We start from the raw sequence: 24,876 nt of genomic DNA on the forward strand, positions 1-24,876 counted from the left end.
ACCATGGGGGGGGGACGGACAGGGATGTGGGGACAGGGGTGGGCACAGGGGTGGGGATGGTGATGGTGACATGGGGACAAGACTGGGGATGGTGACATGGGGACATGGGGACAGAGATGGGGACAGAGATGGGGACATGGGGACAGAGATGGGGATGGTGTCATGGGGACAGGTGTGGGAACAGGGATGGGAACAGGGGGATAGAGGAGGGGACAGGGACGGGGAGGGTGACCTGGGGACAGGGGTGGGAAGATGGTGACAGAGGTGGGCACAGGGATGGTGACAGTGACATGGGCACAGGGATGGGGACATGGGGATAGAGGAGGGGACAGGGATGGTGACAGTGACATGGGGTCAGGGATGGGCACAGGGATGGGGACATGGGGATAGAGGAGGGGACAGGGATGGTGACAGTGACATGGTGACAGTGACATGGGGTCAGGGATGGGCACAGGGATGGTGACATGGGGATGGAGGAGGGGACAGGGATGGTGACAGTGACATGGGGTCAGGGATGGGCACAGGGATGGTGACATGGGGATGGAGGAGGGGACAGGGATGGTGACAGTGACATGGGGTCAGGGATGGGCACAGGGATGGTGACGGTGACATGGGGACAGGGATGGGGACATGGGGATAGAGGAGGGGACAGGGATGGTGACAGTGACATGGTGACGGTGACATGGGGACAGGGATGGGGACATGGGGATAGAGGAGGGGACAGGGGTGCAGGGACCCAGAGATGCCGGAGTGAGTGGGGAAGGGCAGGTGGGTTGGGGATGGGGAGCACTGGGAGCACTGGGAGCACTGGGAGCACTGGGAGCACTGGTCCTGGAACAGGACATACTGGGGCGGCGGGGGAGCGGTGACCCCTGCCCCAGGAGCACTGGTCACACTGGGAGCACTGGTCCCAGCCCCGGGAGCACTGGTCATACTGGGAGCACTGGTCATACTGGGAGCACTGGTCCCAGGCCCGGGAGCACTGGTCATACTGGGAGCACTGGTCCCAGTCCCGGGAGCACTGGTCATACTGGGAGCACTGGTCCCAGCCCCGGGAGCACTGGTCATACTGGGAGCACTGGTCCCAGCCCCAGGAGCACTGGTCATACTGGGAGCACTGGTCCCAGTCCCGGGAGCACTGGTCACACTGGGAGCACTGGTCCCAGTCCCAGGAGCACTGGTCATATTGGGAGCACTGGTCATACTGGGAGCACTGGTCCCTGCCCCAGGAGCACTGGTGGCACTGGGAGCACTGGTCCCAGCCTCAGGAGCACTGGTTATACTGGGAGCACTGGTCCCAGCCCCAGGCGCACTGGTTATACTGGGAGCACTGGTCACACTGGGAGCACTGGTCCCAGCTCCGGGAGCACTGGTCCCATCCTCAGGAGCACTGGTCATACTGGGAGCACTGGTCCCAGTCCCGGGAGCACTGGTCATACTGGGAGCACTGGTCCCAGCCCCAGGCGCACTGGTTATACTGGGAGCACTGGTCACACTGGGAGCACTGGTCCCAGCCCTGGGAGCACTGGTCATACTGGGAGCACTGGTTCCAGCCCCGGGAGCACTGGTCATACTGGGAGCACTGGTCATGCTGGGAGCACTGGTGGCACTTGTCCCACCGTACGTGAACTGGTCCCACCCTATGTGAACTGGTCCAATTCCCACTCGAATTGGTCCCATTCCCACTTGAACTGGTCCCACCCCACCTGAACTGGTCTCATCCCCCACTGAACTGGTCCCATTCCCACTCAAACTGGTCCCACCCCACTTGAACCGGTCCCACCCCATGTGAACTGGTCCCCTCCGCAGTTGAACCGGTCCCCCCCCGCACTGGCCGCAGTGGTCTCTCCCCAGCCCCGTCCCCCGGCCCCGCGCAGGCGCGCTGGCGGGAGGCGACGCTCTGTCCTCCTGGCGGAGTCGGCGGCGCCGGCGCGCAGCGCCCCCCGTGGTCCCGGCGGGGCCCGGGCCGGCCCGTCCGCCGGCGCCGCCGCCAGGAGCCGCCGCCATCTTGTGACCCCCAGCGGAGGGGAGGGAGCCGTCCCCCCGCCGTCCCCCCGCCGTCCCCCCGCCGTCCCCCCGCCGTCCCCCCGCCGTCCCCCCGCCGTCCCGGGCCGCACAGGCCCCGGCCCCGGCCCCCGGCTCGGCCCCCGGCCCGGCCCGGCCGCTCCGGTGAGGGGACAGCGGGGGGAGGGGCAGGGGGAGGGGGGAGCGGGGGGGGAGGGGAAGGAGTGAGGGGAAGGGGGAGGGTGGGGGTGTGAGGGGGGGGAATGAGGGGGATGGAGGGTGAGGGGGGTACGGGGGATGTTGGGGGGTGAATGTGAGGTGAGGGGGGGTGAGGGGGGTGTGGGGGGGGTGTGAGGGGGTGTGAAGATGGAGAGGGTGAGTTGGGGGAGTGAGTGAGGTGGTGAGGGGGGGTGAATGTGAGTGTGATGGGGTGAGTGTGTGAGGGTGGGGTGAGTGTGTGAGGGGGGTGGAGTGAGTGTGAGTGTGATGGGGTGAGTGTGTGAGGATGGGGGTGAGTGTGATGGGGGTGAATGTGCCTGTGATGGGGGTGAGTGTGATGGGGTGAGTGTGCGTGTGATGGGGGTGAGTGTGATGGGGTGAGTGTGTGAGGATGGGGGTGTCATGGGGGTGAGTGTGTGAGGATGGGGGTGTCATGGGGGTGAGTGTGTGAGGGGGGTGGACTGAGTGTGAGCGTGATGGGGTGAGTTTGTAAGGATGGGGTGAGTGTGATGGGGGTGTCATGGGGGTGAGGATGGGGGGTGAGTGTGGTGAGTGTGTGAGGGTGGTGGAGTGAGTGTGAGTGTGATGGGGGTGAGTGTAAGTGTGCGGAGGGTGAGTGGGGAGTGTGTGTGAGAGGGTGTGATGGGGTGTGAGTGTGTGAGGGCAGGGGTGAGTGTGATGGGGTGAGTGTGTGAGGATGGGGTGTGAGTGTGTGATGGGTTGTAAGGATGGGGTGTGAGTGTGCTGGGGTGTGTGCTCATGGTGGGAGTGAGTGTGTGAAGGGCTGGGTGAGGGGTGTGTGAGTGTGGGGCTGGGTGTGAGGCTGGGTGTGAGTACAGGGTGTGTGTGGGGGTGTGAGTGTGGGGTGTGAGTGTGAGGACGATGGTGGGTGCGATGGGGTGTGTGTGAGTGTGAGTATGATGGTGGGTGCGATGGGGTGTGTGTGAGGATGATGGTGGGTGCTATGGGGTGTGTGTGAGTGTGAGGGTGATGGTGGGTGTGATGGGGTGTGTGTGAGTGTGAGGATGATGGTGGGTGCCATGGGGTGTGTGTGAGTGTGAGGATGATGGTGGGTGCGATGGGGGGTGTGTGGGTGTGAGGATGATGGTGGGTGCCATGGGGTGTGTGTGAGGATGATGGTGGGTGCCATGGGGTGTGTGTGAGTGTGAGGATGATGGTGGGTGCCATGGGGTGTGTGTGAGTGTGAGGATGATGGTGGGTGCCATGGGGTGTGTGTGAGTGTGAGGATGATGATGGGTGCCATGGGGTGTGTGTGAGTGTGAGGATGATGATGGGTGCCATGGGGTGTGTGTGAGTGTGAGGATGATGGTGGATGCCATGGGGTGTGTGTGAGTGTGAGGATGAGGATGATGGTGGGTGCCATGGGGTGTGTGTGAGTGTGAGGATGATGGTGGGTGCCATGGGGTGTGTGTGAGTGTGAGGATGATGGTGGGTGCCATGGGGTGTGTGTGAGTGTGAGGATGATGGTGGGTGCGATGGGGGGTGTGTGGGTGTGAGGATGATGGTGGGTGCCATGGGGTGTGTGTGAGGATGATGGTGGGTGCCATGGGGTGTGTGTGAGTGTGAGGATGATGGTGGGTGCGATGGGGGGTGTGTGAGTGTGAGGATGATGGTGGGTGCCATGGGGTGAGCGTGAGTGTGAGGATGATGGTGGGTGCCATGGGGTGTGTGTGAGTGTGAGGATGATGGTGGGTGCGATGGGGTGTGTGTGAGTGTGAGGATGATGGTGGGTGCCATGGGGTGAGCGTGAGTGTGAGGATGATGGTGGGTGCCATGGGGTGTGTGTGAGTGTGAGTGTGAGGATGATGATGGGTGCCATGGGGTGTGTGTGAGTGTGAGGATGATGGTGGGTGCCATGGGGTGTGTGTGAGTGTGAGGATGAGGATGATGGTGGGTGCCATGGGGTGTGTGTGAGTGTGAGGATGATGGTGGGTGCCATGGGGTGTGTGTGAGTGTGAGGATGATGGTGGATGCCATGGGGTGTGTGTGAGTGTGAGGATGATGGTGGGTGCCATGGGGTGTGTGTGAGTGTGAGGATGATGATGGGTGCCATGGGGTGTGTGTGAGTGTGAGGATGATGGTGGGTGCCATGGGGTGTGTGTGAGTGTGAGGATGATGGTGGGTGCGATGGGGGGTGTGTGACTGTGAGGATGATGGTGGGTGCCATGGGGTGAGTGTGAGTGTGAGGATGATGGTGGTTGCCATGGGGTGTGTGTGAGTGTGAGGATGATGGTGGGTGCCATGGGGTGTGTGTGAGTGTGAGTGTGAGGATGATGGTGGGTGCCATGGGGTGTGTGTGAGTGTGAGGATGATGGTGGTTGCCATGGGGTGTGTGTGAGTGTGAGGATGATGGTGGGTGCCATGGGGTGTGTGTGAGTGTGAGTGTGAGGATGATGGTGGGTGCCATGGGGTGTGTGTGAGTGTGAGGATGATGGTGGGTGCCATGGGGTGTGTGTGAGTGTGAGGATGATGGTGGGTGCCATGGGGTGTGTGTGAGTGTGAGTGTGAGGATGATGGTGGGTGCCATGGGGTGTGTGTGAGTGTGAGGATGATGGTGGGTGCCATGGGGTGTGTGTGAGCGTGAGTGTGAGGATGATGGTGGGTGCCATGGGGTGTGTGTGAGTGTGAGTGTGAGGATGATGGTGGGTGCCATGGGATGTGTGTGAGTGTGAGGATGATGGTGGGTGCCATGGGGTGAGTGTGAGTGTGAGTGTGAGGATGATGGTGGGTGCCATGGGGTGTGTGTGAGTGTGAGGATGATGGTGGGTGCCATGGGGTGTGTGTGAGCGTGAGTGTGAGGATGATGGTGGGTGCCATGGGGTGTGTGTGAGTGTGAGTGTGAGGATGATGGTGGGTGCCATGGGATGTGTGTGAGTGTGAGGATGATGGTGGGTGCCATGGGGTGAGTGTGAGTGTGAGTGTGAGGATGATGGTGGGTGCCATGGGGTGAGTGTGAGTGTGAGGATGATGGTGGGTGCCATGGGGTGTGTGTGAGTGTGAGTGTGAGGATGATGGTGGGTGCGATGGGTGAGGGTGAACGCGGGGGTGTGTTAGGAGGTGCAACAACAGATGGGGTGTGAGTGATGGGCTTTGAGTGCTTGTGTGTGTGTGTGGGGGGGTGTGAGGGTGAACACAGGGTCTGGGGGTACATGGGGGTGAATGTGGGGCAGGGCAATGAGTGCCAGAGACATTGAGGTGTCACAGGATGGGGGGTACGGGGGTGCAGGAGGGGGTGTCAGGGGACTGGCACAACCGCAGGACACCTGGGGGGCACCGGGAGCTGGGTGTCAGTGGGGCAGGGGGCCTGGCAGTGTGGGGAGGGGGCTCCCAGGGGTTCTGGTGTGGGGCAGGGGGTGCCCTGTGTTCTAGGGGGATGTGGGGCAGGGGGTGCCCTGTGTTCTGGGGGGATGTGGGGCAGGGGGTGCCCTGTGTTCTGGGGGGATGTGGGGCAGGGGGTGCCCTGCGTTCTGGGGGGACATGGGGCAGGGGTGCCCTGCGTTCTGGGGGGATGTGGGGCAGGGGTTGCCCTGCGTTCTGGGGGGATGTGGGGCAGGGGGTGCCCTGCGTTCTGGGGGGACATGGGGCAGGGGGTGCCCTGCGTTCTGGGGGGATGTGGGGCAGGGGGTGCCCTGCGTTCTGGGGGGATGTGGGGCAGGGGGTGCCCTGTGTTCTGCAGGGATGTGGGGCAGGGGGTGCCCTGCATTCTGGGGGACGTGGGGCAGGGGGTGCCCTGTGTTTTGAGGGGACGTGGGGCAGGGGTTGCCCTGCGTTCTGGGGGGATGTGGGGCAGGGGGTGCCCTGCGTTCTGGGGGGATGTGGGGCAGGGGGTGCCCTGTGTTCTGCAGGGATGTGGGGCAGGGGGTACCCTGCATTCTGGGGGACGTGGGGCAGGGGGTGCCCTGTGTTTTGAGGGGACGTGGGGCAGGGGTTGCCCTGCGTTCTGGGGGGATGTGGGGCAGGGGGTACCCTGTGTTCTGCAGGGATGTGGGGCAGGGGGTGCCCTGCGTTCTGGGGGGATGTGGGGCAGGGGGTACCCTGTGTTCTGCAGGGATGTGGGGCAGGGGGTGCCCTGTGTTCTGGGGGGCTGTGGGGCAGGGGGTACCCTGTGTTCAGGGGGCAGCGGGTGCCCTGTGTTCTGGGGGGACGTGGGGCAGGGGGTGCCCTGTGTTCTGGGGGGCTGTGGGGCAGGGGCTGGCGTGTGCCGCGGTGCCGGGCTGACCCGCCGGTGCGTTTCGGTGCCCTGGGGCGCGCAGGGCAGGACCCAGCGCCGCGTCCTCACTTTTCCCAGGTCCTCCTGTTTGACTCCAATAATTCCATTCACCTCTCGGAGTGAGGGGTGCAGCCCCTCACTTTTGGGGCCCACCGGGCCCTTCCCGGCGCACTCGGTCGCCGACCCATTACCAAAATGCAGCCATAACTACCAGGGAGCGCAAGGGGGAAGCTGCAGTTTGTGCAAAATGAGTGGGAAGAATCTAACGAACTTCGTTAACCGCAAACAACGCGAAGCCCTTTCTGCCCAAACCGAGAGGGTTTTCTTGTCCTAGTTAATCCGTATTTATTGCGCCGTATTGGGATCCCCTCGCCAGGAGATACCGAAGCCCCATCCTCGCTCTTGCGGTGAATCCTCTGTGCCGCGATCCCAAACCACATTTTAGGCCCCAGCGATGAGTTTTTGGCAGTGTCTCCCATTGGAAGCACCGGTGGTGGTTGGCGCTGAGCTGTGGGTGTTGCCCCCGGCGCGGTGTTTTCGGTGGCGCTCAGGTCACACCGTGTGCCAAAGGGCTGTGGGGCATTGGAACAGGCTGCCCAGGGCAGTGCTGGACTCACCGGCCCTGGAGGGCTGGACAGACGGACACGAGGTTCTCAGGGACACAGGTTAGTGGGTTGTGGTTGGACTCCATGATCTTAAAGGTCTTTTCCAACCATGATTCCGTGATCCTGCGGGATCGGGGACGCGGTTCCTCGTGAGGCAATAGTTGGTACGGGGTCGGCTGAGCCCACCGTGCTCACATAAATGAGGCGTTTTCCCCTAAACCGTTGCGTTTCCAGACCGTTGACTGCTGCGGTTTGGATGTAACGGAGCGACCGGTGATTTAAACCGATAAGGACGTTATTGGGTGTCTGGCGTCTCCGGTGGGAGGATGGCTAAGGGCAGGCTCCGGGTACTGGTGCCAGCGCTGGCATTTCAGCCAAAATGCCCCTGGAATCACATCCACATCCATCCAAACTGATCCCAAACCTGCATCCCCATCCAGCCAAACTGATCCCAAACCCGTGTCCCCATCCAGCCAAACTGATCCCAAACCCGCGTCCCCATCCAGCCAAACTGCTCCCAAACCTGCATCCCCATCCAGCCAAACTGATCCCAAACCCGCGTCCCCATCCAGCCAAACTGCTCCCAAACCCGCGTCCCCATCCAGCCAAACTGCTCCCAAACCTTCACCCTGATCCAGGCCAAACTGCTCCCAAACCCTCATCCTGATCCAGCCAAACTGCTCCCAAACCTTCACCCTGATCCAGGCCAAACTGCTCCCAAACCCTCATCCTGATCCAGCCAAACTGCTTCCAACCTGCATCCCAATCCAGCCAAACTCACCCTGGAGTCTCGTACTGATCCAGCCAAACTGCTCCTGGAACCACGTCCCAGTCCAACCAAACTCATCCTGGAATCTTGTCCCGATCCATCTAAACTGTTCCCAAACCCTCAACCCCTGTGTGGCCAAACTGCTCCTGGACCCTCATCCCCATCCAGCCAATCTCATCCTGGAATCTCATCCTGATCCAGCCAAACTGCTCCCAAACCTTCATCTGCATTCAACCAAACTGCTCCCAAACCCTCATCCCCATCCAGCCAATCTCATCCTGGAATCTCATCCTGATCCAGCCAAACTACTCCTGGAACCACATCCCAGTCCAGCCAAACTGCTCCCAAACCTTCATCCGCATTCAGCCAAACTGCTCCCAAACCCTCATCCACATCCAGGCCAAAATGCTCCTGGACCCTCTTCCCCATCCAGCCAAACAGCTCCTGGAATCTCGTCCTGATCCAGCCAAACTGCTCCCGAACCTTCATCCCTATTCAACCAAAGTGCTCTCCAACCTTCATCCCCATCCAGGCCAAACTGCTCCCAAACCCTCATCCTGATCCAGCCAAACTGCTCCTGGAACCACATCCCAATCCAGCCAAACTCATCCTGGAATCTTGTCCCAATCCATCTAAACTGCTCCCAAACCCTCATCCCCTGTGCAGCCAAAATGCTCCCAAACCCTCCTCCCCATCCAGACCAAACTGCTCCCAAACCTTCACCCTGATCCAGCCAAACTGCTCCCAAACCCTCATCCTGATCCAGGCCAAACTGCTCCCAAACCCTCATCCCCATCCAGCCAAACGGCTCCTGGAATCTCATTCTGATCCAGCCAAACTGCTCCCAAACCCTCATCTGCATTCAGCCAAACTGCTCCCAAACCCTGATCCTGATCCAGCCAAACTGCTCCTGGAACCACATCCCAGTCCAGCCAAACTGCTCCCAAACCTTCATCCGCATTCAACCAAACTATTCCCAAACCCTCATCCACATCCAGGCCAAAATGCTCCTGGACCCTCTTCCCCATCCAGCCAAACAGCTCCTGGAATCTTGTCCTGATCCAGCCAAACTGCTCCCAAACCTTCATCCCTGTTCAACCAAACTGCTCTCCAACCTTCATCCCCATCCAGGCCAAACTGCTCCCAAACCCTCGACCCCATCCATCCAAAGTGCTCCTGGAACCACATCCCTGTCCACCCAAAGTGCTCCTGGAACTGCATCCCAATCCAGCCCGATCCCCTGCGGCCCCGAGCAGTTGTGAATGTCAGCAGAGGGAGGGCAGAAGGGCTCGGAAGCCACCGTCCCCGCTCAGGGTGACAACGGGTGAGCGGGCGGATGGGGACGGGACAGGCCCCGCTTGTCCCCCGGGCCTCCAGCCCGTGGGGTGCGGTGTCACCGAGCCCTGTGCTCAGCGCGGGTGTCCCGGCCCTGTCACCCGGCATCGGACGGAGCCGGGTGTTCTCTCCACACCCCAGAGGGCTGTGGGGGTTACAGAGGGGGTGTGGGGGGAGCCCTTTGCGGGGGGGTGCTGAGTGCCTGTGAGCTGCAGAAAATGAGGGGTTACGGGCTTCTCTGCAGCAGGGGGCAAACTGGGGCTTGCATTGCTCAGAGAGGGCTTGGCTGGACCCCAGCCCCTTACCCATATTCTGTACCCCTTACCCATACCCCATACCCTGTACCCCTTACCGGTACCCTGTACCCCTTACCCTGTACCATTTACCCGTTCCCCCATACCCTGTACCCCTTACCCTGTACCATTTACCCGTTCCCCCATACCCTGTACCCCATATCCATGCCCTGTACCCCTTACCCATACCCCATACCCTGTACCCCTTACCCTGTACCATTTACCCCTTCCCCCATACCCTGTACCCCATATCCATGCCCTGTACCCCTTACCCATACCCCATACCCTGTACCCCTTACCCTGTACCATTTACCCATTCCCCCATCTCCTGTACCCCATACCCTGTACCCCATACCCTGTACCCTTTACCTGTGCCCCTTACTCATACCCCTTACCCCATACTCGGTGCCCCTTACCTGTACCCCTACCCCTTACCTATACCCCTTACTTACCCTGTACCCCATACCCCTCACCTGTACCCCATACCCTGTACCCCACACGCTCTGCCCTTTACCCATACCCTGTACCCCATACCTGTGCCCCATACCAATACCCCTTACCTGTATCCTATACCCATACCCCTTAATCCATACCCCTTAATCCATACCCCTTAATCCATACCCCTTAATCCATACCCCTTAACCCACACCCCTTACCTGTACCCCCTACCCGTACCCCTTAACCCGTACGCCTTACCTGTACCCGTACCCCATATGTCATACCCCTTACCTGTACCACATACCCTGTTCCCATACCCCACCCTATACCTGTCCCCCCTTGGCTGGTGCTGAGCAGGGGCTTGGGCAGACTTTTACAATCCCGGTGGCCGTTTCTGGTGTGGTTTGGTTGCTCGGGAGTCTGGCGATGCGGGTTCAGTCCCCACGTCCTCCTGCAGCCGAGGCCAGGCCGGTGCTGGCAACAGGAGGAGCTGGATGAGACCTTCTGATCTCTGAACTGCCTGAAAGGAGCTTGGAGCCAGGGGGGTCGGGCTCTGCTCCCCAGGAACAAGCGCCAGGAGCAGAGAAAACGGCCTCAAGTTGCCCAGGGGAGGTTGAGGTTGGATCTGGGAACAATTTCTTCCCCAAAGGGCTGTGGGGCATTGGAACAGGCTGCCCAGGGCAGTGCTGGAGTCACCATCCCTGGAGGGCTGGACAGATGGACAGGAGGTTCTCAGGACAGGGGGCAGTGCCAGGGTGGGTTGTGGTTGGACCTGATGATCTTCAGGGGCTCTTCCAACCTCAATGACTCCACAGTTCTGTGGCCACCGTGTGCGTCTTCCCTTGAGAGCAGCGTTTTGGGGGAGCCTTAGGAGGGTCCCTGAGCCCGCAGCACTGGGGTGCGGGACCTCTCGGTTTGACCACAACCACTTCACCTCTCATTTCAGCCCCCCGGTCGCTCCAGTTTGTTATCCAGAGCTGGAAAGCGGGATGTTAAGCTCTTCCTCCCCGTGTCGGCATCCTCAGCTCGTCGAGCCGCTTCCTCCAAATTCCTGCAGGTTTATTGGGCACCATGAAGGCTCGTGGCTTTTTCCAGAGCTTCCTGTGGCTCCGGGGGGATTGTGGCATTCAGAGGGGCCCGGTGCCATCCCGGTGGCCCCACATCCAGCCGCTGAACCTCAGGGCTGCCCCTGCCTTCCCGTGGAGGGTGACAGTGACCATGGGGTCATACAGGACACTGGTGGCCCGTGGGAGCACGGCCAGCGCGGGGTTCCCTCTGCCCGGCCTGTTTCTGAGCCGGGTCACCCTGTGCAGTGCAGTGACAACAGAGGGGACAGGCCGCCACATTCTGCCCGCGGTTTTGGGTTAAAAAAGGTCAATTCAGGACGTCCCCAACTGCGGTTGACACCTCCAGGACGCGCAGAGCCCAACGCTGCCCCTTCCGTGAGAGCCCTTAGAGGGGAAGACCCCTTGACATGAGCACACAGCAGAGTGGTTGCCTTTTTATTCCTGAGCTCTTCAGGTTAAAAATCCGTGAAAAGTGGGGCAGGGTGACCCGATTTCTGCCTCATTTCACGTGTGAACGCCTCGGGAGCCGGAGATCGCCGTGCGTAAGAGAGATGGGAACGGGGAACACTCTCCTGGTACCCCAAGATCCCGCAGCCCCCGCGCCGAGGCTCGTTAGCTGCCCGTTAATTGCTCTCCACCATCACGGGTGGGTTCTCCCACGCAGTGCTCTGTACCGAACCATTGGTGCTGTGCCCATGGGGGGTTCCTGCTGCTTTTCTCCCTCTTTGATATCTCCCCATCCTTCTCCCCCATCAGCACGGTCCTCCCCGTTCCACGGTGTCACAGCAGAAGTGTCACCTCTGCCGGTGCCACCTCCAGAGCGCCGCATCCCCTCGCTCTGCCTTTCCTCTGCTGGATAGATAAGCGGGAGTTCAGTTTTAGAGTCGGTTTTAGCCCTCCCTGCCCTCCCCAGTCGCTGGTCCAGGCTGGGCTGATGGAGCCTGTTAACCCTCCAGGAAATTCATTGTTCCTGGGATTAACGAGCTCCACTGGCTCCCATCCCCATCCCATCCTGCAGCTGCCTCTTCGAGATGTTTATTAACCCTTGCGTAGCAAATTAAACATGCAAATGAGCTGGCCGAGTGCTGCTGAGCGCTCGGATGGGTTTAGGATCGCCGGTCGTGCCAGGACATGGTTTGAGCGGCTGTTGCCGCGGCTGGATCAGAGCCCAGGCTGCTGCGGTGCGTGATTTTCATTGGGGTGAAGGATGGGCCCTAAGACCCCTTTCCCGCTGCAGGGGGAGGGCTGGGGACACGCAGGCAGCCCCACGGTCCCCACAGCCGGGCTCACCCGTGGTGTCACCAGAGCTGGTGGGTTCACATGTGGCGATACCAGGCCCATGGGCTCACGTGTGGTGTGACCAAGTCTACAGGCCTACGTGTGGTGTCACCAGAGCTGGTGCCACTGGGCTCACATGTGGTGTCACCAGGTCTATAGGCTCACGTATGGTGTCACTGGGCTGGTGGGTTCACGTGTGGTGTCAACAGGCCCATGGGCTCACGTGTGGTGTCACCAGAGCTGGTGGGTTCACGTGTGCTGTCACCAGGCCCATGGACTCACATGTGGTGTCACCAGAGCTGGTGGGCTCACATGTGGTGTCACCAGGTCAGTGAGTTCACGTGTGGTGTCACTGGGCTGGTGGGCTCACGTGCGGTGTCACCAGGTCAGTGAGTTCACATGTGGTGTCACTGGGCTGGTGGGCTCACGTGCGGTGTCACCAGGCCCATGGGCTCACGTGTGGTGTCACCAGAGCTGGTGGGCTCACGTGTGGTGTCACCAGGTCCATGGGTTCATGTGTGGTGTCACCAGACCTGATGGGCTCACTTGTGATGTCATTGGGGCTAGTGGGCTTATGTGTAGTGTCACCAGGCCCGTGGGCTCACATGCGGTGTCACCAGGTCAATGGGTTCACGTGTGGTGTCACTGGGCTGGTGGGCTCACATGTGGTGTCACCAGGTCCATAGGCTCACATGTAGTGTCAACAGGTCCATGGGGTCACGTGTGGTGTCACCAGGTACATTGGCTCACATGTGGTGTCACCGGGCTGGTGGGCTCATGTGTGGTGTCACCAGAGCTGGTGGGCTCACATGTGCTGTCACCAGGCCCATGGGCTCACGTGTGGTGTTACCAGGTCAATGGACTCACATGTGGTGTCACCAGAGCTGGTGGGTTCACATGTGGTGTCACCGGGTCAACAGGCTCACGTGCGGTGTCACCGGGCTGGTGGGCTCACGTGTGCTGTCACCAGACCCATGGGTTCACGTGTAATGTCACCAGGCCCATGGGCTCACGTGTGGTGTTACCAGAGCTGGTGGGTTCACATGTGGTGTCACCAGGTCAATGGACTCACATGTGGTGTCACCAGAGCTGGTGGGCTCACATGTGGTGTCACCAGGCCCATGGGCTCACGTGTGGTGTCACCAGGTCAGTGGACTCACGTGTGGTGTCACCAGGTACATGGGCTCACATGTGGTGTCACTGGACTGGTGGGCTCATGTGTGATGTGACCAGGTCCATGGGCTCACGTGTGGTGTCACCAGAGCTGGTGGGTTCACATGTGGTGTCACCAGGTCAACAGGCTCACGTGCGGTGTCACCAGAGCTGGTGGGCTCACGTGTGGTGTCACCAGGTCCATGGGCTCATGTGTGGTGTCACCAGAGCTGGTGGGTTCACATGTGGTGTCACCAGGTCAGTGAGTTCACGTGTGGTGTCACCAGGTCAGTGGGCTCACATGTGGTGTCACCAGGCTGGTGGGTTCACGTGTGGTGTCACCAGGCTGTTGGGCTCACATGTGGTGTCACCAGGGCACATTTTGGACACCTGTGTGGTGTCACCAGCCACATTTTGGGCTCACATGTGGTGTCACCGGGCAGAGCTCCGTTTCCCCACGCCCAGAGCTGCTTTCTCCACATGTCCCCCATCTCTGTCCAGTTTGGCCTCCGTTTTGCTCCCGGTTTCCCCGTCACCGTCTTGGTTCAGCGCTTCCCCCCCACCCCAGTGCTGCAGGGACAGAGCAGGGGGGCTTCCTGCCCTGGGTTGAACTGGGCGAACTGGTCTGGGGGTGACAAGGGCTGGTGTGGGGTGCGCCCGCCCCACTGCGGCTTCTGCGCCGCCCCGGCACCCCCGTTTCCCCGCTTTGCCCCCCAAAACGCGCCTCCCTCTCACCCCAACTCCTGTGTTTGTGTTTTAGGGGAAGCATGTCGGGGCCGGTGCCGAGTCGGGCCAGGGTCTATGCGGACGTGAACACTCAGAGACCCCGCGAGTACTGGGACTACGAGTCGCACGTCGTGGAATGGGGGTACGCACGGGTACCGGGGGGACGCCGCGGCAGGGCCGGCCTGCGCAGATCGGGGACCTCCCGCTCGCTTTCCGGCGGTGCCGTCCGGCCCCGATGTCACTTTGTGGTTGGACTCGATCATTTGAGCGTCTCTACCGACCAAAATGATTCCAAAGTGGAGCCGCTCGTAGGGAGGTGTTTAAGATAGAGCCGGGGCTCTGGAAGCGCTTAATTAAAGCAGCGTGGTAAGGGTTTGGTTTTTATTGCCGGTTATGGCAAAAGGCGGCGGAATTCGCGCCGCCGGCCCTGGGAATAACGGGGGAAACAGTGGGAAGCTTGGAGCAAATTGGGGCTGAAAGGTGAATGTATCGTGATGGGTTCTTTTCGGAGCTCCCTGGGGCTTTGGAGATGCGCAGTTGGTTGGTTGATCCGGCAGCTGCTTTGGCGAGGGGCTGCGGCACGACCGGCGTTGGCTCCGCGGTGTTACCGTCGCGTTCGGCCGCCAGAAACGCTCCCGAGCGTCCCAGGACTCGTGCTGAAATCCGTAATACACGTCTTATATCCGCTCATATAGGAATTAAAGCCTTTTTATCCACTGCCAAGCCCCGGGGAGCCGTCGTTCCCCCCACGCTGGTAACTGCTTGTTTCATGCGAGCATCCTGGGGTTTTATCCCCCACACAACCCCTGCGGTTCCTCTTTTCCCTGCTCTTGACCATGAGGGTGAATGGGTGAATCCACCCAGGTTGACGAGCTGCTTGTCCTTGAGCTGCTGACAAGTTTCTCTCGGATCCTTTGCTAATTAGCGACTTGGGAAGTCAAGCTTTCCAGCCTGTAATTCCCTTTCCTTCCTCATCTCGTTTATCAAATCCCCGCGTGCCGTAGCAGAAATCATTGCCGATGCTTCAGCCCCCTCAGGTGACTCTGGGTAGCGGATTGAAACACGAGGAGGTTTCCTGGGTGCGAGCTGCTTGGTTTTCTTCGGTTTTCTTGTACAGAATAATTATCTTTACAATCTTACGGGGTCCTTTACACCCTGGTATAAAGGAGGGAGAGAAGCGTTGGCTGCGAAGCGGCTCTGATTCAATCCGGACACCATCCCTTCATCTCTTCTTTTCTCCTTCTCCACCAGGAACCAAGATGATTACCAGCTGGTGCGGAAGCTCGGCCGCGGCAAGTACAGCGAGGTCTTTGAAGCCATCAACATCACCAACAACGAGAAGGTGGTGGTGAAGATCCTCAAGGTGGGTGTTGGCGTCTCCCCCTTCCCTCCCTCTCCGTTCGCCGTGGTATTTGAGGAAAACACCCGGCCCGCTTCTCCGCTCCCATCGCTCGTCGGGTTTGCGGCAGCGTTCAGGCTCCTCTGCTAATTTGCGGTGTCACCGAGCCGCGTGTAATTAATCCGTAGGATGGGTGAGTTGTGAAGCATGAGGACGGGCTTAAGAGAGAAGCGGTGAAGGTGGAAGGAGAGCAGCAATTAAGGAGCACAACACAAACACTCGTTAACGAAACCTGGGGCCGGGTGATGAGCGAGAACATGAGGAACGGCCTGGTTGATGTGTTAGTGAGGAGGGACGGGACACCACCTGCTTGAGCTGTTCCGTGGCTTTACGCTTTTCCCGGGGAACCGTTGCCGAAATTGCAGCCAGAGGTTTAACCTGGGGTTTGAGGAGACTCAGCTCGCTCTTTAAAACCCACTTTTTGGAGTAAAATAATCCCCCAACGGTGTCCGAAATGCGGGAAGCTCCGTTCCCCGCTCGTCGTGGTTCCTTTGGCGTGACCGGAGCCGCTGGCTCGGAGCGCGGCGCGTGGCTCCGCGAGCTCTGCCCGCTGCTGACCGTGTCTGGTGGTGTTTCCTCAGCCCGTGAAAAAGAAGAAGATCAAACGAGAGATTAAGATCCTGGAGAATCTGCGAGGAGGCCCCAATATCATCAGCCTGCTGGACATCGTGAAGGACCCGGTGGTGAGGAGGGGAAGGGAACCTGCGGGGTCTCCCTGCGCCCCAGCTGACGCCACGCAGCCCAAACCAGCCCCGGGAGATCCCGACCTGTGCCCGCTCTGCTGGGATCGGGGCAGGATCCCCAGCTTGGGGCAGGATACAGGTTTGGGGTAGGATCCCCAGTTTGGGGCAGGATCCCCAGTTCTGGGTGGGATCCCAGGTTTGGGGCAGGATCCAGGTTTGTGACAGGATTCCCGGTTTGGGACAGGATCCCTTGTTTGGGGCAGGATCCCCAGTTCTGGGTGGGATCCCAGGTTTGGGGCAGGATCCAGATTTGGGACAGGATCCCCGGTTCTGGGGCAGGATCCCCAGTTCTGGGTGGGATCCCAGGTTTGGGGCAGGATCCCAGGTTTGGGGCAGGATCACCGGTTTGGGGCAGGATCACCGGTTTGGGGCAGGATCCCTGGTTTGGGACAGGATCCCCGGTTTGGGACAGGATCCCTGGTTTGGGACAGGATCCCCAGTTCTGTGTGGGATCCCCGGTTTGGGACAGGATCCCTTGTTTGGGACAGGATCCCCAGTTCTGGGTGGGATCCCAGGTTTGGAGCAGGATCTCTGGTTTGGGGCAGGATCCCCGGTTTGGGGCAGGATCCCAGGTTTGGGGCAGGATCCTCAGGTTGGGGCAGGATCCCCAGTTTGGGTCAACCCTGGTTCAGGACAGGATTCTTCTTTTGGGGCAGAGTCCCCATTCGGGGCAGGATTCCCAATTTGGGGCAGGATTCCCAGTTCTGGGCGGGATTCCCGGTTCCGGGACAGGATCCCCAGTTTAGGACAGGATTCCAGGGTTGGGGCAGGATCCTCAGTTTGGTACAGGATCCCCAGGTCAGGTCAACCCTGGTTTGGGGCAGGATTCCCGGTTTTGGGGCAGAATCCTCAATATGTGGCAGCATTCTCAGTTCCGGACAGGATCCCCAGTTCTGGACAGGATTCCGAGTTCGGGGCAGGATCCCCAGTTGAGGCAGGATCCTCAGTTTGGGTCCAGATCCCTGGTTTGGGGCAGGATTCTCAGTTCAGGGCAGGATCCAGGTTTGGGGCAGGAACCCTGGTTTGGAGTGGGATCCCTGGTTTGGGGTGGGATCCTCAGTTCAGGGCGGGATTCCCAGTTCTGGGTGGGATTCCGAGTTCCAGGGCAGAATCCCCAGTTTGGGACAGGACCCTCAATATGTGGCAGGATCCCCAGTTCTGTGTGGGATCCCCGGTTTGGGGCAGGATCCCCAGTTTGGGGCAGGATCTCCAGTTCTGGGTGGGATCCCAGGTTTGGGGCAGGATCCCAGGTTTGGGGCAGGATCCCAGGTTTGGGACAGGATCACCGGTTCAGGGCAGGATTCCCAGTTCTGGGTGGGATTCCCGATTCCAGGACAGGATCCCCAGTTCAGGACAGGATTCCAGGTTTGGGGAGGATTCCAGGTTTGGGGCAGGATCCTCAGTTTGGTACAGGATCCCCAGGTCAGGTCAACCCTGGTTTGGGGCAGGATTCCCAGTTTTGGGGCAGAATCCTCAATATGTGGCAGGATCCCCAGTTCCAGGCAGGATCCCCAGTTCTCTGTGGGATCCTCGGTTTGGGTCAGGATCCCCAGTTTAGGGCAGGATCCCCAGTTCAGGGCACCGCTCGGCAGGACCCGGTGGCTTTGCCGGACCCATTTTTGGCAGCGGGTGGCAGCCGGATTGATCCCCGGTGTTGGCAGCACCGATCCCCCCATCCCCAGCTCCATCCCGCCTGCCGCGCCGGTGCCAAACCCGCGTTGGGATGAATGATCCGGGCGTATTAGAGCCGGTTTAATCCCCGCCGCGGCAGCTGTTTGCGGGAGATAGGACCAGCGGGGCCCTGGGGCCGGACTCGCTCCTCCGGGAGCGCTGAATTTTGTCCTCTCCTCTCCTCTCCTCTCCTCTCCTCTCCTCTCCCCTTTCCCTTCCCTTCCCTTCCCTTCCCTTCCCTTCCCTTCCCTTCCCTTCCCTTCCCTTCCCTTCCCTTCCCTTCCCTTCCCTTCCCTTCCCTTCCCTTCCCTTCCCTTCCCTTCCCTTCCCTTTCCCTCCTCTTCCTCTTCCCCTTCCCTTCCCTGCCCTTCCCTCATCTTCCTCTTCCCCTTCCCTCCTCCTTCCCCTTCCCTCCTCTTCCCTTCCCCTTCCCCTTCCCCTTCCCCTTCCCCTTCCCTTTCCCCTTCCCTCATCTTCCCCTTCCCCTTGCCCTTCCCCTCCCTTCCCTTCCCTCATCTTCCTCTTCCTCTTCCTTCCTCTTCCCGTTCCCCTTCTCTTCCCCTTCCCCTTCCCCTTCTCTTCCCCTTCCCCTTCCCCTTCCCCTTCCCCTTCCCCTTCCCCTTCCCCTTCCCCTTCCCCTTCCCCTTCCCCTTCCCCTTCCCCTTCCCTTCCCTTCCCTTCCCTTCCCTCATTTTCCTCTTCCCCTTCCCTCCCCTTCCCCTTCCCCTTCCCCTTCCCCTTCCCCCTCCCCTTCCCCTCCCCTCCCCTCTTCTCTTCCCATCTCGGCACCGCGGTCACGGCCCCGCAGTCCCGGACGCCCGCCCTGGTCTTCGAGCACGTCAACAACACGGATTTCAAGGTGAGGGACCTGCTGGTGCCGCTGACGCCTCCTGAATCCGGGGGTGGTGACTGGGGGAGCTCATCCGGGTGCTGCTGCATCATGGCGTCGGCTTCCCGACCCGCTCCGATGCCATCGAGGGGTTCCCGACCCGCTCCGATGCCATCGAGGGGTTCATGACCCGCTCCGATGCCATCGAGGGGTTCCCGAGCCTCTCCGATGCCATCGAGGGGTTCCTGACCCGCTCTGATGCCATCAAGGGGTTCCCGAGCCTCTCCGATGCCATCGAGGGGTTCCTGACCCGCTCCGATGCCATCGAGGGGTTCCCGAGCCTCTCCGATGCCATCGAGGGGTTCATGACCCGCTCCGATGCCATTGAGGGGTTCCCAACCCACTCTGATGCCATCAGGGGGTTCCTGACCTGCTCAGATGCTGTTGAGGGGTTCCCAGCTCTCTCTGGTGCCATCAAGGGGTTCCCAACCCCCTCTGACTCTATTGAAGGGTTCCTGACCCACTCAGATGCTGTCGAGGGGTTCCCAACTTTCTCTGATGCCATCAAGGGGTTCCCGACCCCCTCCAATGCCATCGAGGGGTTCCCGACCTACTTTGGTGCTATTGGGGGATTCCTGACTCGCTCAGATGCTGTCGAGGGGTTCCCAACTCTCTCTGACACTATCAAGGGGTTCCCAGCTCTCTCTGATGCCATCAGGGGGTTCCTGACCCGCTCTGACACTATCAAGGGGTTCCTGACCTGCTCAGATGCTGTTGAGGGGTTTCCAACCCGCTCTGATGCCATTGAGGGTTTCCTGACCCACTCAGATGCAGTTGAGGGGTTCTCAACTCTCTCTGGAGCTATCGAGGGGTTCCCAACTCTCTCTGGTGCCATTGAGGGGTTCCCATCTCTCTCCGGTGCCATCAAGGGGTTCCTGACCTGCTCTGATGCTATTGAGGGGTTCCCGACCCGCTCCGATGCCATCGAGGGGTTCCCGACCCGCTCTGACAATATCGAGGGGTTCCCGACCCGCTTTGGTGCTATCGTAGGGTTCCTGACTCGCTCAGATGCTGTCGAGGGGTTCCCAACTCTCTCTGACACTATCGAGGGGTTCCCGACCCTCTCTGATGCCGTCAGGGGGTTCCAGACCCACTCAGGTGCTGTCGAGGGGTTCCCAGCTCTCTCTGATCCCATCAAGGGGTTCCTGACCCACTCTGACACTATCGAGGGGTTCCTGACCTGCTCTGATGCCATCGAGGGGTTCCTGACCCACTCAGATGCCGTCGGGGGGTTCCCGACCCGCCGTGACGCTGTTGTGCGGTGCGGAGGGGCTGGGTCTCTATTCCTGAGGCGCACGGTGTCGCGGGAGTTGTGGGGAGGAAGAAGATGAGGAGGGTTGTGGGGAGGAAGAAGATGAGGAGGGTTGTGGGGAGGAAGAAGATGAGGAGGGTTGTGGGGAGGAAGATGATGAGGAGGGTTGTGGGGAGGAAGATGATGAGGAGGGTTGTGGGGAGGAAGAAGATGAGGAGGGTTGTGGGGAGGAAGATGATGAGGAGGGTTGTGGGGAGGAAGAAGATGAGGAAGGTTGTGGGGAGGAAGAAGATGAGGAGGGTTGTGGGGAGGAAGATGATGAGGAGGGTTGTGGGGAGGAAGAAGATGAGGAGGGTTGTGGGGAGGAAGAAGGTGAGGAGGGTTGTGGGGAGGAGGATGAGGAAGGTTGTGGGGAGGAAGATGATGAGGAGGGTTGTGGGGAGGAAGAAGGTGAGGAGGGTTGTGGGGAGGAAGAAGATGAGGAGGGTTGTGGGGAGGAAGATGATGAGGAGGGTTGTGGGGAGGAAGAAGATGAGGAGGGTTGTGGGGAGGAAGATGATGAGGAGGGTTGTGGGGAGGAAGAAGATGAGGAAGGTTGTGGGGAGGAAGAAGATGAGGAGGGTTGTGGGGAGGAAGATGATGAGGAGGGTTGTGGGGAGGAAGAAGATGAGGAGGGTTGTGGGGAGGAAGAAGGTGAGGAGGGTTGTGGGGAGGAGGATGAGGAAGGTTGTGGGGAGGAAGATGATGAGGAGGGTTGTGGGGAGGAAGAAGGTGAGGAAGGTTATCGAGCTGGGCTGCAGGAGTTAAACAAGCAGCCGCTGGCTTCTGTTGTCAGGAGTAATTAACGCCCTGTAATTACCACCCTGTAATTACCACCCTGTAATTACCGCCCTGTACACCCTGATATGAGCCTTTTCCCACCCAATTCGTGTCCCCAGGGCCTGGTTTTGGGGCCTTGCCCCACTGGGGTTTGCAGGAGCGCTGAGATGTGCTCTCCCCCTCATCCCCCTCCTCATCCCCTTCCTCATCCCCTTCCTCATCCCCTTCCTCATCCCCTTCCTCATCCCCTTCCTCATCCCCTTCCTCATCCCCCTCCTCATCCTCATCCTTCTCATCCCCCTCCCCATCCCCTTCCTCATCCTCCTCCTCCTCATCCCCCTCCTCATCCCCCTTCTCATCCTCCTCCTCCTCATCCCCTTCCTCATCCCCTTCCTCATCCCCTTCCTCATCCCCTTCCTCATCCCCCTCCTCATCCCCCTCCTCATCCCCCTCCTCATCCCCCTCCTCATCCTCATCTTCCTCATCCCCCCTCCCCATCCCCCTCCCCATCCCCTTCCTCATCATCCTCCTCCTCCTCATCCCCCTCCTCATCCCCCCCATCCTCCTCATCCTCATCCCCCTCCTCATCCCCCTCCTCATCCCCCTCCTCATCCCCCTCCTCATCCCCCTCCTCATCCTCATCCTCCCCATCCCCCTCCCCATCCCCCTCCTCATCCTCCTCATCCTCCTCATCCTCCTCATCCTCCTCATCCTCCTCATCCTCCTCATCCCCTTCCTCATCCCCCTCCTCATCCCCCTCCTCCTCATCTTCATCGCTGTCCCCAGGCTGGGAAATGGAGCTGGTCCAGCTGCCGGGGCTCTCTGGGTGGGCATGGGGTTGTTGGCCAGACTGGGGACAGAATTGGGGCTCCAAAACTGGGGCTCCAAAGCCGCTCAACGCCTGCTCCACACCACAAGGAGCCGCGGCTAACGGTGCCGCGGTCCATTAACCCGCCATTCATTAACCCACCGTTCATTAACCCACCGTTCGTTAACCCACCATTCATTAACCCGCCTCTTCTGTCCCTCCCCGCAGCAACTGTACCAGACGCTCTCGGACTTCGACATCCGGTTCTACATGTACGAGATCCTCAAGGTGAGCCACCCCGGCCAAACCAAACCCCGCAGCCCCACAAGCGGGGGGCGCGGAGCGGCGCTCGCCCGGCTACCGAGCCCTCCTGGCCCCTTGCCCACCCGGCCATGTGCGCCGCATCCCGGGCCACCGCGCCGGGGATCCACAAGATCACCCTGTCCTTTGGAAGCCACATTGTCTGTCTTCTTCTCTCCCCGGCGCCTCCTCTTCCTCAGTGGGACGTGGGTCTCCTCTTCCTCAGTGGGACGTGGGTTTGGCAGCGGCTTTGGTCACAAGTGGCCATTGGGGCTGTGCTGGGGGTCACCGGGGGTCCCCATGGCACCGAAACCCCCTCCCATAGCCCTCGTGTGTGTCCCCACCGTCCCGTTTGCTGTGGAACGGGGGCTCCTTGGGCGCGATGTCCCCTCCGCTGGGGACACGGGGTTTGTGCCACGCTCGGTCACTCGTGGGAGGGACACGGCTCAGAGCCCTGCTCCGGATTTTCGAGGTGTCCCCCCCATTAGAGGGGACAACACAAGGTCTGAAATCCCTGGGGGGTGTCCCCAAGGCCGTCCCTCTGTCCCTGACGCGTCCCTTGTCCCCGCAGGCCCTGGATTACTGCCACAGCATGGGCGTCATGCACCGAGACGTCAAGCCCCACAACGTCATGATCGACCACGAGCACAGGAAGGTACGGGGGGAGCACGGGGGGGGTCTCTCCGCCTCCATTTACCTTATGGGGGTGTCACCCGCGATGTCACCGCTGTCACAGCACCCAGCTCTTCTTGGCTCTGGGCAAAGAGCCTTTGTGCCGGTGTCGCTTTGCTTTTACCCGCTTTTATGTGCTTTTACCCGCTTCCTCCTGCTCGTCCCGCCCTCGCCCCTTTGAAATCGCGCCCATTGTCACACCCTGGTGTCACCGGCATTTTGTCACCGCCACCATGGACGCCCGAGCCGCACCGACCGCTCCTGCTCCCCAAATTAACAGGGAATTAATATGAGGCTCTTTGTGGACATCTCGATTTTAATAAGAATTGTGGCATAAGCCGAGCAGGGAAATGGGGCTGAGCTGCCTCTTCTATACAGGAGCTTATAATGCTGCTGGGAAGTTGTAATTAGAGAGTAATTAGGGATGGTTTGGGTTTGTGGAAGGTCCAGCCCGGGTGTCACTTGGTATTAATGAGCTGGGGTTAACGAATGAAGCTGGGGAGCAAAAACCCCCCGAGGAGGTGGAGAAATGGGACAAAACCCAGTGGGGTTCCCCAGGGGGAAAGGAAAACCTGTGGATGGGGCACTGGTGTCACCCCAGGGTCGCTCCTGTCACCCCGAGGTTTCTCCTGTCACACCGAGGTTGCTCCTGTCACCCCGAGGTTTCTCCTGTCACACCGAGGTTGCTCCTGTCACCCCAAAGTTGCTCCTGTCACCCCGAGGTTGCTCCTGTCACCCTGAAATCACTTCTGTCACTCCAAAATCACTCCTGTCACCCCGAGGTCGCTCCTGTCACCCTGAGATTGCTCCTGTCACCCTAAGGTTGCTTCTATCACCCTAAAATCACTCCTGTCACCCTGAGGTTGCTTCTGTCACCCTACAATCACTTCTGTCACTCCAAAATCACTCCTGTCACCCCGAGGTTGCTCCTGTCACCCCGAGGTTGCTTCTATCACCCCAAAATCACTCCTGTCACCCTGAGATCAGGTTGCTCCTGTCACCCCGAGGTCACGCCTGTCACCTTGAGGTTACTCTTGTCACCCCAAGATCACTCCTGTCACCCTGAGGTCACTCTTGTCACCCCAAGATTGCTCCTGTCATCCCAGAATGCCTCCTGTCACCCTGAGGTTGCTCCCGTCACCCTGAAGTCACTCCTGTCACCCTGAGATCACTCCTGTCACCCCGAGGTTGCTCCTGTCACCCCGAGGTTGCTCCTGTCACCCTGAGGTCGCTCCTGTCACCCTGAAATCGCTCCTGTCATCCCAATGTTGCTTCTGTCACCCCAAAATCACTCCTGTCACCCTGAGATCACTCCTGTCACCCCAAGGTCACTCCTGTCACCCCAAGGCTGCTTCTGTCACCCCAGAATCACTCCTGTCACCCTGAGGTTGCTCCTGTCACCCCAAGATCACTGTCACCTTGAGTTTACTCCTGTCACCCCAGAATCACTCCTGTCTCCCCAAGGTTGCTTCTATCACCCCAAAATCACTCCTGTCACCCTGAGATCAGGTGGCTCCTGTCACCCTGAGGTCACTCCTGTCACCCTGACATCACTCCTGTCACCCTGAGGTCTCTCCCGTCACCCCGAGTTTGCTCCTCTCACCCTGAAATCACTCCTCTCACCCCAACGTTGCTTCTGTCACCCCAAAATCACTCCTGTCACCCTGAGGTCTCTCCCATCACCCCGAGGTTGCTTCTGTCACCCCAAGATCACTCCTGTCACCCCATGGCTGCTCCTTTCACCCCGAGGTCACGCCTGTCACCTTGAGGTTACTCTTGTCACCCTGAGGTTGCTCCTGTCACCCCAGAATCACTCCCATCACCCCGAGGTCGCTCCTGTCACCCCAAGGTAGCTCCTGTCACCCTGAGGCCACTTCTGTCGCCCCAAGGTCATTCTTGTCACCCCAAGGTTGCTCCTGTCACCCTGAGGTCACACCTGTCACCTTGAGGTTACTCTTGTCACCCCGAGGTCACTCCTGTCACCTCAGGATCACTCCTGTCACCCCAAAATCTCTCCCATCCCGTCTTCCACCTCAACATGGCCAAGAGGCACACGTGGAGCAGCCGTGGGGCAGCGGAGCAGCCGTGGGGCGGACGACAAAAGCCACGTTCCCAGTGGCAGACACAGTCGTGGTCCCCGCGGGGCGACAGGAGCCCGTCCCCGCGCTGTCCCCACGCTGTCCCCACGCTGTCCCCACGCTGTCCC

General features: G+C 60.1%; 1 protein-coding gene across 2 annotated transcripts in view; it reads left to right on the plus strand.

Moving 5' to 3' along the window:
* Positions 1-1,977: 1,977 nt before the first annotated feature.
* LOC136097624 (casein kinase II subunit alpha-like) overlaps positions 1,978-24,876 on the plus strand; it is a 28,151-nt gene continuing 5,252 nt past the window's right edge. The window contains exons 1-7 of one of the 2 annotated variants that reach the window (XM_071803719.1): positions 1,978-2,169; positions 14,152-14,259; positions 15,369-15,480; positions 16,098-16,199; positions 18,739-18,789; positions 21,927-21,986; positions 22,570-22,653. In XM_071803719.1, coding sequence (XP_071659820.1) covers positions 14,159-14,259; positions 15,369-15,480; positions 16,098-16,199; positions 18,739-18,789; positions 21,927-21,986; positions 22,570-22,653 — 510 coding nt within the window. In that variant the 5' untranslated portion in view covers positions 1,978-2,169; positions 14,152-14,158. The remainder of the gene's footprint in view (positions 2,170-14,151; positions 14,260-15,368; positions 15,481-16,097; positions 16,200-18,738; positions 18,790-21,926; positions 21,987-22,569; positions 22,654-24,876) is intronic. The other variant, XM_071803720.1, reaches the window with a different exon arrangement.

This window comes from Patagioenas fasciata, chromosome 2 (genome assembly GCF_037038585.1).
Source record: "Patagioenas fasciata isolate bPatFas1 chromosome 2, bPatFas1.hap1, whole genome shotgun sequence".
NCBI lineage: Eukaryota > Metazoa > Chordata > Aves > Columbiformes > Columbidae > Patagioenas > Patagioenas fasciata.